Genomic DNA, 12,943 nt, shown 5'->3' with positions numbered 1-12,943 from the left:
CTTTATCTTGTGCCAATGTTCGGTGCCCACTAACAATGGGTTCTGCGTGTCCGACCACTAACTACTTGTTGTTGAAGCACAGATAACCTTTCTGAGCTCCACATCTGAAGCTCCTGCTTGATTTTCTTTCCCTAACTTTATCTCTGCAAGGACTTCACATAGACCACAACTCATTACACCTCTAAGTAGAGATTATAAAATTTTAAAATGCTAAAACTTCACCTGACCTTTCCATACTCTTCCAGCACTGGTACTAGTGTAAAAGTTAACTTAATGGTTGACAAAATATAATATTTGACCAATTTACCAATCTATTTTATTACCAAAGTTAATATGAAAAGTGAAGACAAAATATTACAATCACTGTTTCTAATGGCAAACAGGTAAAAGCACAGCTAAAATTAACAACATTAATCAAGTCACTCCTGCTTAAAATTGGCTCATTTACAGAATTTCATGTCTAATCTGATTGAACACCCTATATTTCCTTATGCATCATTATGATTGAATGTGAATTTTATTACAGTTTATTACATTGCTGTGGCATAAATGGCACATGAGATGCATTATAAGTATATAGATGGCTGCATGAAAAAGCACATTTTACTTGTCATTACTCAAAGCCTCCAAGCTTCCACCCTATTATTATAGTTCAATTATCCAGCAATGTAGAAAAGCAATTTTTTTTTCTTCATAGAAACAAAACGAAAACACTTGTTACACTGGTTCCATTAGTGTTTGATTTAATACTGTTTCAGAATTAAATCACACTGACTGGTGCAAACATAACGGAAGATTTGTCCCCGTAGGCCTTTTTTTATAGCAGACATTTTGACTCAACACAGGTGTGACTAATAGCATCCATGATGACTGTTCAGCTTGGTCTGTCCTCTCTGGTTTAGAGATTCAAGTTTGTTGCTCCTCTGACTCAACATTACTGCTGGGTGCAGGTGTGTGCTCTCTCGCACCTAAAGCCACCCCCAGCACTGATGTTTGTTAGTGCTTTAAACCACAAACCTTATAGTTTGCTCAGTTGTCATGGTGATAGCTCAATTGTATTTATGAATGTTACTGACACCTGCTGCTGCCGGGGTGGGTATCATTACTCCTCATCGCTCTGGTACTTTATTGATACTCTTATTGGTTCTTTTTCATTATTGTACAACAAAAAAAACAATTCAGAACTGGATCTGTAAGGCTGGAAGAAGGAGAGGGAGACTGGTTTGGGAGTTTGGGAGCTGAAACAAAGTCTTCAATAATTTGCCAGAATTTAGGATATGTATTTTATTAAGCCAAACAGTTTCAAACAGTCAGCGTCAGTTTTAGTTTCCTCATAAGGATTAGCTTTTTTACTTGAACACATTATGGTAAAACAGAGCAGCAGTGGAAGAGAGACGGCTGGCAAAGCTGAAAATATCACTTTGCTTCAAATATATGCTTGTTGATACAATACATTTAGCACCTGATGTTTCTGGGCAAGGTGGGATGTTCATGAAGGTCGTGTTCCTACTATGTTTTAATAGAAGTGGTTAGAATCAGACAGACGGGACAGCAAATGAGATCCAAGTACTGCTGAAGTGTGTGTGTGTGTGTGTGTGTGTGTGTGTGTGTGTGTGTGTGTGTGTGTGTGTGTGTGTGTGTGTGTGTGTCCTTCACCTCTACGTTCTGTGGTAACAACCCGGGCTTCCTGTTCTTCGCCCCAGCCCACGGCGGTGCGAGCAGTGAGTCGGAACACGTAGGTCTGCTCAGGGGAAAGTCCCGTGACAGTGAACTGGCGAGCATTGGAGCCCACCTCCACTGTGGTCCAGCGCAGAGGGTCCCTGCTGTCGAGGCAGTAGGAGATCTGGTAGCCTGGAGAGAGAACAGGAGAAAAGGAGGAGGAGGAGGAGGAAGACAGACATCGTTGCGTGTGGATGTGTTTTTTGTGGCCTACTTTACATCACAGAGCACACAGGAATCAAAGACAGCACAATACGAGACAGAAAAAAGTCTGCACATAGCTACACAATGCCATACCACACAGCCTCATTTCCACAATAAAACACACAAACAAACATGCTTTTCTGTAGCTCCTGAAACTGTGCATTTCCACTTCTTTCCTATTACTTCCTGTGTATATATGGAACCCTGAGACTCTCTTTTTCAAAATCAGACAACTACAGAGGAAGCCATCATTTTGTCATCAAACACTCTCACATACTGACATTCCCCTATACACACACACACACACACACACACACACACATTTTATAATCGTACAACCTCTGTTCTGTCCCCTTGGCTGTGACCCATGGTGGACGCGGCTTGTGTCTGTTTCTCTGTCTCATGTGCAGCAGGCCATGTAATAACACTAACATCCTTCAACACACAACACAACCTCAAACCACTGATCCCCGACCAAGCTTTCCACAGGCCACTGGCCACTCACAAAGGCTGTTAATATGAAGATTGTATTGTACACCAAATACACACAGGCACACATCCACGAAATCACACAAACTCACAAGTGTGCGGATATGATTGGTTCACAGTAAAACTGTCGTGGTAATCTGCTCAGATGCACATAATCTGGTTGTGTGTCTGATAATCTCATCAGATAGTCTGATTGTATGTTAATGTGAGCGCAGCATGTGGAAGATTATTGGATAAGAGCTAAACTACAAATCCTCTTGCATCTAAACAATTGGGTCAGAGTACAGCATTATATTCTGTACTGAATATCATTAGGACATAGCCAGTATCAGACACATGAGGTTAGATCTTTATTACAAAGTGACTGTGTCATGTCAGGGTGAGCCCATCTCCTCCCTCCACAAACAGGCTGAGCATGTACATTATGATGTATCTGCTTCTTAAGGCATTCAAAATGTGCATCTTAACATATTTTGTTTTTGCTTTTACTTGCTCATTGCTCACTGGGCTTGTCTGTGTTGATGAAAATCTTCCAGCAACTGCAGTGCTACTACCTAAGATACTTGAATGATGGTACATTCTTTGTACTTCTGCCTCCAACCTATACAGTCTTGGCTGTTTTTGCCAATAAATCAGTGTTGTTTACAGTTTTGTGCTAACAGCCAGTGATGCAATACGTGCAGCGACAGACATTAAACTGCTGCTTTTGAAATGCCACTGCAAAGTGCAGCTTTGTGCAGAACTGTGGGAAACCAGTATATCCCTAAATTAAGCACTTTTTAAAACTTGCATACTGACTTTATTGAGTATTTACTTGTGTGGCTTTAGTGAATGAGGACACTATTTACTCAAAATTGAATTATAATTAGTATTTGGCAAAGGATGGGATACAGCATCTATTTGCCTCCGATGTGAATGTGCATGTGGTTGTATAATATTCAGAGGGAGGTCATGTGAAAACGCAAATGCCTCGTGCCAAATTAGATTGTGCAGCCTCTGTGGTCTTGTTTCTCCTCTGTCCACCTTCTGTGTCAGTGCCCCATGGGTTGAGAACCCAAGGAGAAATGAGGTAGTCATGAGTGCTAAAGAAACCGGTACACTACAGTTATTTGTATCTGGATAAATGCGCACACGCACACACATACGCACGCGCACTCAGCAAGGACACAGCAGGACTGTGTTAGTGTGTCTGTGTGATCGAGAGAGAGAGATTTGCCCTCCTACTCATCCCTCTGTCACAGAGTGGTGTCGCACTAAATGTCCTCCCTCTTACAATACAGTCACACATCACTCACACTGTCCTGCTCGACTCCCTCCCCCACTGAGAGGACAAATACTACTCCTCTCTCCCCCTTTGTGCGACACACACACGCACACACACCTGTCCCCCCTCTCACCTCCATAGATCTCCTCTCTGCTGTCTCTCCCCTTCTGTTCTCTCTCTTTCCAGCTCAGCAGCTCTCACATTCCTTTCGCCTCTACCTTGCTTCTCTTCCTCTTCATTAATCTGTTCTTTCTGATTCATTCTGCACGCTGTGATTTGCAGTTTCAGAAACAAGTTATATGTGTGAATCTCAGTGTGTTTATAAATGTGTTTATATATGCATTAGGAAAGGTGTCTTGCTTCAGCAGCGATAATAGCTCTTTTCCTAGGTACAAGCTTGATGTTTGACACACACACACACACACACACACACACACACACACACACACACACACACACGTGCGCGCACACATACATAAATACCAACAAACCTCAGCAGTGAAGTGGAGAGTAGAAAGAGCTGACCCCTGTTTGAAAGCTAAAAACAGAATCAGCTCTTTTCCATTTTACGGCTTTTACTTCCTTCCTTCCCTTGAAAGAACACAGACAGCAGTGTGTGTGTGTTCATGTGTTTTAAAACTGCTAACTCATTCCCTCTGTAAGCTGAGCTCTGTCCTTCAGAAACTGAAAATAACTCTATCGCCACTTACAAGGGTAAAACTTCAGATTATCAAATATGTTCTGTCTTGTATGTTTGTGTGTTTGTTTTTGTACCTAATATGATGCCGTTGGGGTTTGTGGGTGGCTGCCAAACCACCCTAACTGATGACAATCGAACTTCTGGAAACACCATCCTGACAGGGGGCCCTGGGACTGGAGAGAAAAATTAGAGAAGGGAGTTGGCAGAAATTGTAACTATAATAATATACACAAAGAGAAGCAGGGAGAAGCACAAACAAACTTCAGTTCTGTAATGAGAGAGAACGTCTCAACATCAAGCACTTATATTGTAATACATTAGTATGACGAGACCAAGGCTCACAGACGTATGTGCATCTGTCTTCCACAGACACACACACACGCGCACGCGCGCTCATACAGAGTGTCTCATACATTTTTAAGAGGCATTTCTAAAAGATACAAAATAGAAAATGTAATTTTCTCTCAACCTCACACCGACTCTGCCTTTGTTCCTGATAAAAAGCATATGTTCCACACCACCAAATACATGTCAACGTGACTTAATGTGTCTATATGTGTGTATGTACAGAATGTGTATGTGTGTGACTGACTGACAGAAAGGAAGAAGGTTCATTATACATCGCCAGGAATTGACTTCCCTGTTCTTGTTTCATCGTGAAATGAGAAAAACTTTTCAAACGTGACACTGTTTGATAAAAGATGAGTGGTGTATATGAGTCTGTGTGTGTGTGTGTGTGTGTGTGTGTGTGTGTGTGTCTGTGCCTGCATGCTTGTGTTTTATTATTCTGAAAGACAAGCCTGGGTTGCTGGCATCCTCTGCCATGGTTAAAACATCTCTGCGTCTGAAGAGATCTGCACACATGGGCAAACACTAACACAAACATACACCTACACAATTCAGTGTTCTCCGTGTTTAGACTGTGGAGGGTGTGTGATGGGTGAACTGAACCCAGTGGATGATCAGTGAAGTGGGGGAAAGACGGGCTGATGGCTGTGTTGACAGCCGAGGTGTAAAGGGGCGAAAAGCAGCCACAGAGGTGAGAAGAAGGCAAAAGTGTTGAACAAACTGCAGGACAGAAAGGTCAGTGATCACAGCAAGACACACACACACACACACACACACACACACACACACACACACACACACACACACACACACACACACACACACACAGATCCTACCATCTTCTTTGGTTCGGAGCAGTATGGGGTTGCTCAGAGGGCCGTCACCCATCCGTGTGTACGCCAGCACCTGCAGCGCGAACACTGTGTATTTTTGGAGAACCCTGAGGAGCAGCGACAGATTCCCCTCTCCTTCTGCCACCTGAACACTGGAGGGACCTTCTGAGTCTTTCTCACTGTAAAACACCTGAACACAGACAGACACACACACACACACACAAATTTGCTTACACATTCACAAATATGTATATAAAAAGTGGACAAATACAGATTCTACAGTCCTCTCTGCCAGCTCTGTAAGAATTGCATATGTTTACTCCTTTATTTACAGTTACTTTGGTGGCTTTTAAGGATTAAGCTGGTTTTATTTTATTACTGTCAACAGATTAGATTTAAAAAAAAAAAAAAAAAAAAAAAACAGAACCAGCAGTGAGTCTCTCAGTATTTTCTGACTTCCCTCCTCTGCCTGTAGCAGTCATCCCCAAGCCTGTTCGTTCCCCACTAACATGTAAATCTTAAAAGCTGCCACAATACTTAACAATGGCTTGCAAGGACTGCTTGTGTGTGTATAAGGCGTTGCTTGTAGTGATGAACCCACCGATAATTATCTCTTTGTAGCAACTTTCAGCCCAGTGTTTTGGTTTTCTGGCCTTCAGGATTAACCGTTCTGCTTCACTCTCACTGTGACAAAGTTTTAAAAAACCCACTGTTTGCCTGCCCACCACCAAACTGCAGACAGACAAAGTCAGTGACTACCTGGTGAACAAAGTGGAGCATTTAGCAGCTAAAGAGCCAGATAGCTCCCTCAGGATTTAGTGGAGATCGAAACAGAGCTGAAAGGACAGTTATTAATGGACATTCCCGAGATAGCCAGAAACATGAGTGCAAATGAATGTAATTGTTGCTGCTGATATGTGCTACTGAACAAGAGAAACAATACTGCAAAAATACAGACAAAAGGTACATGTCCTCACCTAATTTTAAAACCAAACAAAGAAGTGGGGTACGTTATAATAAACCCCTGTAGGGTGTGCGTGGAAGCCTGGAAAAAGCAGGTGGAACTACAGTGAGTGTTGAAGAATGGGTGTGACTGCCCATAAGTGGTGCACTCGGACAAAAATGAGTGCACCAGGCCGGCAGCAGCACACTGCAGGTAGCAGCGGAGTTGATTTTACTGTGAAAGTCATTTAGCTGTCTGTTAAAAATTGTACAACTGATTGAAAGACTTTTTAGATTATAACCTTTATTTCACTGATTTTGATCAGTATGCAATGTTCAGTATGGCGGTTTGTTTACTTCCGCCTACAACCTCTATTAGACATGTCTGTGCTCATTGTTTACAGTTTTGTACCAATACATGCAGTGACAGACATTAAACTGCAGCATGTTTTGCAGCCATGAGCAGCTCCTCCTTCTCCTTTGTCCACTGTATTATGGGACATGGTACACATTTATAGCACACTCAGAAAGTAAGCAGTTTTAGTAGACTCTGGCTATAGAAGCCATTATCTTAGTTTCGGTCTTTTTATGGGATTTGCTTTAAATGTGAGAATTATAGAACCAGACTCATATTTTAACTGAGGCAACCACTAAAACTGATTCTGCGATTGAAATGACACTATTGCCCACATCTAAAAAAAATCAGCAATAAGCACACACTGTGCTTTCATTGGCAACAGGATACAATTTGAATGTGTGTCAAGAACTGTTCTTTCTTCAAGAACTCCCTGCCCTGCTTGAAACCATGCTGAAGGAAAATGTCAGTTCTCAGTGTCTAAAAACAGAAATAGTCATAAGGAGTGCGTGGCAGGAGGCTGGAGAACAATACAGCATCTACTAGGGGATGGAAGGTGTTGAAGAGCTGCTGTTGGCAGCCACTTCCCATCTATTAACATGGTAGGCATGCTGCTCAGCGTGAGCCTCAGGAGTGCATGAGAAAACACACAGATGGGGAGTGCGATGTGCTTTGGGCACGGTGGATAATATGACCTGAATTTTGCAAAACATTTTTAAAATAGTGGATGGTACTGGTGTATATCACACAGCCACAGCCTGTTTCTTTTGTAGATGTACATATTTAGAGCACAACCATGTCCACGTAAATTGAGGATAAATCCCCTCCTTTTTAAAGCTTTGTTCTATTTTGTTTGGGAGGCGATTAAGCTGTACTCAATGGCATTTTTATATTAGAAAAAAATATTTTGCATGTGCTTTTGCTTTATTAAAGCTTCCTTTCTAAAGATGTTGAGGCGTGCTACATATGTGCTACTGAACAAGAGAAACAATACTGCAAAAATACAGACAATGGGTACGTGTCTTCTCTTTATTTTAAAATCAAACAGGGAAGGGAGTACATTATAATAAACCCCTGGAGGGTGTGCGTGGGAGCCCGGAAAAAGCAGGTGAAACTACACTGAGTTTAAAAGAAGGGGTGTGACTGCCAGTAAGTGGTGCACTCAGGCAAAAATGAGTGCACCTTTCACTTCACCATCAACAGTATTTATCTAGCTTTTTTTTTTTTTTTTTAGAAGCCTCCACATCAGAGTATGCCAACTGCGTCACCATTGGGGGTTGCAACAAGACAGACTTCTAAAACTTTGTAGAGAAATACAAGAAAAGGACAGGCTCTAACTTAGCAGATATGGATGGATTGTAGGAAATGTTGCTAAAGCTTTAATGCAGAATCTCCATAGCATATTGAAATCATACATGTGTACTCAACACATCATCTTATAATACCAAACTAAAGATTATTTTTCAAAATTTAAAAAGACTCTCCCAAATCCACAGGCTTTGTGGATTATTCTCAATTTTTCATAAATATATAATCCAGCCATTGTTTCAACTACAATGAGATATAAGATGTTTTATGAAAGGGTATTAAACATTAAGCCCCCCCCTCAAAGCCACACCTACAGTAGTTGGATGCTTTTAAAGGAAGAAGAGCAAACTGGAGCAGTTACAGGACATTACATCATATTCATCAAATATCAGACTTTTGTGTGCATGCCAGTGAGCATCTGTGTGAGAGAGTGTGAGAAGGTGTTGGAGGAGGTGATAATGGGCTGATGGGGTAAAGTGAAAATGCCAGGATGGGATTGTGTGTGTCTGTGTGTATATGTTTTTGGGCGTTTTACACACCTTATATCCAAGTATGACTCCATTCTTCTGAGCCTGAGGGAGAGGAGACCAAGTGAGTAGGATCTGGGTGGAGCTCACTGCCTCAGCAGTTATGTTCAATGGAGATCCAGATGGAACTAGGGAAACACACACACACACACACACACACACACACACACACACACACACACACACACACACACACACACACACACACACACACACACACACACACACAGAGCTTAGTGCAACTTCACTCTTTAAACCAACCTTCGATTTTGTGTCAATCATCTCCCCGCCCCCCTCACTCTCTCCGTCACTCCTCTCCTCGCTGGAGTGGAGGGAGTGCGTGGCGGGCAGAGAGAGGTGCGCTCTGTTGGACACTAGCAAACAGGAAACAGGAGTGAATGAGGTCTGTGTTTGTACCAGATTCAGCAGTGCTTGCAGAAACAGTGTTGCTCCACGGTCCAGGTCCTATGGAGTTGAAAGCCTGTATCTGAACCTGGTATCGGGTCCAGGGATTCAGGCCCTCTATTGTGGCCTCACTGGCCCCCCCTGCCCCCTCCACATCCTCAGTCCTGTCCTCCCCTTGTCCGTCTGTCCTCCACACACGCAGCCTGTAGCCCACAGTCTCTGGGCTGCTGTTGTACTCAGACTCAGGAAGAGGCTAGAGGGTAACGAAGAGCGAGAGGTGGGAGAAAAAGAACAAATTAGAAAGACGTGTTTTCTGTTTATCCGTCTTATTTGACATGCACATGTGAACATAGAAATAATGAGGGAACAGTTCTTTCGCTTTGCATGGGTTATAGTAGTGAGTTTATGTTTAGTCTATTGTCGTCATGGCCATACTTCACAGACAAAACACTATATTATTAAAACTATATTAATATGTCTATTTATACTATATATAAGGTGTTAACTTAAATGTTTAAAAAAATCTAAGTGTTTCAGAGTAAACTTGTTTCTGTGCTACACAATGTCTATACTTTTTCAAGATAATTACCATTGCAGATTTTTTTTAATATTGTGCAGTTTATTCCACAATATCTTAATAGATGAGGGTCAGTGTGCCAATCCTGAACTGCATGTATCTTATAATGTGTCAGCATTTGGCCACCGTGTGCCGCACTGAAATTAATTAATTTTGACTCTGATTAATGGAAGAAGAACCATCCATATAGAAAAAGAGCTGAAAGGAAGATTGAATGAGAAGCCAATTTTGGTAAAACCGTGATTTAATAAAACGATGATAATAAAACACTTCTCGAACGCTCTATGAAACAATGTAACAGTTCCTCATAACTAACATGGAGTGATACTGTCCGAGGAATGTATTTAATATGACTTCAGGCCCTCAGAGAAGTATGCATTTGGCCCGTATGTATTTCACTGTATCATAAAATATTTGTGACTAAATAAGCAACAATCACTCAAAAAAATGAACTGATTTGCTTCATCAGGACTGTGTAGGAGTGGTTCCATCAGATTTTACTGACAAACAAACAATGTGACAACTGTCAGATTTTAGATTTAGAAGTCTGGTGTTGGGTTTCATGGAAATATGTGACATCACCTTAACTAAATCAGCTCCACCCACTTAAAACCAGTGAGAAAAGCAAGTGCAAAAAATACAAGACAGAAATCTGTCACGTGGCACAGACAAAACTTTTTTTAACAAAAGACTGTGAGCTGGTGCAGGATCCCGTCACTCATAGTAACAAGCTGACTGAGAAAACATGTTTCGAGGGCCTTTAAAATTTCAACATTTTGAACTTTGGTACCCTCCAATGGTTGTATCAAAAAAAAAAAGGCCCAGGATAGAGTGGAATATCAACTTTAGGTCTCATAGTGTGATATAAACAAAAACAGAAACACATACTCCTAACTCACAGGTGAAAAAGCATTTTGCATGTCTCAAGAATATAGTTATTTATATAACATGTCAAACTCTATAGTACATCCTAAAAACTTTTTACTGTTTTCTTCGCTTTGACATCCCAGCTCCTGATCCTGCTCTGTACCACCAGCTTTTCCCTGTCTTATTCACCTGCCGTCATCCTTTTCAACTTGCTTCCACTCTCATTTCCTGTCACCCTCCCTCTTTCTACTGTCAATACTTTTTCTCTCTCACCTCATCTTCTGTACTCTTCCTGTGACCCATCATGTCATAAAGCATTATAGCTACAACCGCCTAAATTCAGTGCCCTCCAACCATGTTAACAGGAAGTTCAGTTGGCTCACAATATATAATTCTGCTGAAAATCTTAACCAACAATGTACAGTGGTTGCTCTGTGCAGCGCAGCAGATAAGAAAGTAAGACACCCAGTCATTTTAAATACCCCAGTGATTTAGCTCAGCTTAGCATTTAGGAGCCATAATACAGAATGTCACATTAGCTTTATTACCCTTAATATGCAGCTTAGAATAACAGCCTTAGCTAAAACCATTGTGATGGTGCCACTACTGCAGGAAACCTAGCATAGCTCAGACTGGATGCTAACATGCAGGTAAAATCCCATTAGCATGCTGTACAGGTAGCCCATAGCGCCTCAGTGTCTGTGTCTGATTTGACAGGCTCTTTTTCTCATTCCAGCTCTTAAATGGAAAATACTCTGCCCTCCATTTATGTTATAATAGAAGAGGGGAAGGGGGAGTAAAGGAGAGAGGGAGGAAAAGAGAGAGGGACGAAGGGCAGGAACAAGAGCAAAAGAGAAAAGACAGTAAGGAGAAAATTATATTGCAGTTTGTGCTGCTAGCGGTCCACATGGTGAATGGGGAATGTGACAGATTAGTTTTAGTGCTGATAACCAAGAGAGGCACTGATTATAGGCTGTCAGCCACTCAACCTGTTCAGTCCTACTGCTGGTGAGCACACATGCATGCACATATGCACACAGAGGGAAAACAGACAGAGATGCCTAGCAAAGAAACACAAAGAAAATCCCCATCAGTCCAATTAGCACTCTAAAGGGTGTAAACGGGCAGAGTGAAGTTTCACTGTTTCAGACTTAAATGTGTTTCTGTGTGTGTGTGTGTGTGTGTGTGTGTGTGTGTGTGTGTGTGTGTGTGTGTGTGTGTGTGTGTGAGAGTGTGTGTCAGTACCTTCCAGCTGACACACAGGCTGGTCTGTGTGGCAGACAGCAGGGTGAGGTTTGAAGGGTGTGTGTCAGGAGCTGCCTGTAAGGTCTGAATCAGCCTGGAGGGGGCGCTCATGGGACTGGACCCAACAATGTTCACCTGACGCATCCTGAACCTGGAGAGGAGATAAAACCAAATTACCAAGTTAGAGTCCAATGATTCCACCACTGATCACTCCACTGATTTTACACCTTATAGGTTAAGTTTACTTTATTTGGATCAGTTTGACTCTGGCTAATTGACATTGTAATGTTTTGCAGACGTTGGGTTTTGCTCACAATATTTTATATGTCTGTTGGTGTTGGGGATGAGACATTTGAAAGACACTGGATTTTTTTTTACTTAACAATGCAACTTAAAACGAACAATGTGTCAAACTGACCTTGGCATTAGACGTTGTCCTAGCATTGGGTTTTAGTCACCCAATGTCACAAACTACAGTCAGACATTCGGTCAAATATCAATGTCAGCCAATGCTGGTGGCCAGCTGTGTGCCTGCAGGGCTGATTTAACACATGAAATAAGTATGCAGCATGTTAATACAATCTGTCTCTTTTGAGTCACCCAACTTTCTGACAGTTCTATACTAAATTGCTGGAGACACCCTGTGACCACAAAATAAGAAGTGGGAGCTTAGGTTGGACACTGGGGTAAACTTTTCAAAACTGAATGGTAGAGTTATTTTCATTGTTGATTACACAGTGTTACTGCATAAGTGGTGGCAAAACCCTGAGCAATGACATTATGCAGACATCAGCATACCTGTGATTTACTGGGTGGACAGTGTATCATAAAATTATTGTAGAGATCAAATGGGGAAGGGTGACAGGTTAACAAGAAAATCAGACTTAACACTAACAGTGCAGAAAAACTATTTTTGGACTATTTGTATTTACTTCTAGTAAGAACATTGGTGATATTTGTGTTATTTGTTTCACAACTAAAAAATACTTTACTCAGTGACATCCTTCAGGTGGGACTCTCCACCAGAGGATTTCTGAAAAGACCACTGACGTACAGTATTGTTGAATTGTCAGAGGAATCCCGACATCAGTCAGAAAAAAAGAGATATAACTATGCAGACCTGTTGACACAAATATACAGCCATGAGGAACGTCTGATGC

General features: G+C 41.7%; 1 protein-coding gene across 5 annotated transcripts in view; it reads right to left on the bottom strand.

Moving 5' to 3' along the window:
* The window catches only part of sdk1b (sidekick cell adhesion molecule 1b), a 231,808-nt gene that overhangs the window by 26,517 nt on the left and 192,348 nt on the right, over positions 1-12,943 (bottom strand). For all 5 annotated transcript variants that reach the window (XM_071505374.1, XM_071505372.1, XM_071505373.1 and 2 more), the window contains 6 exons: positions 11,784-11,934; positions 9,107-9,347; positions 8,702-8,817; positions 5,561-5,747; positions 4,451-4,549; positions 1,657-1,851 (listed from right to left, as the gene is read on the bottom strand). In XM_071505374.1, coding sequence (XP_071361475.1) covers positions 1,657-1,851; positions 4,451-4,549; positions 5,561-5,747; positions 8,702-8,817; positions 9,107-9,347; positions 11,784-11,934 — 989 coding nt within the window. The remainder of the gene's footprint in view (positions 1-1,656; positions 1,852-4,450; positions 4,550-5,560; positions 5,748-8,701; positions 8,818-9,106; positions 9,348-11,783; positions 11,935-12,943) is intronic.

This window comes from Trachinotus anak, unplaced genomic scaffold (genome assembly GCF_046630095.1).
Source record: "Trachinotus anak isolate AG129_WGS33_773 ecotype Australia unplaced genomic scaffold, CSIRO_AGI_Tana_v1 ptg000019l, whole genome shotgun sequence".
NCBI lineage: Eukaryota > Metazoa > Chordata > Actinopteri > Carangiformes > Carangidae > Trachinotus > Trachinotus anak.
Note: the sequence above shows the minus strand (reverse complement) of the source record. Positions and strands in the feature narration are given on the sequence as shown.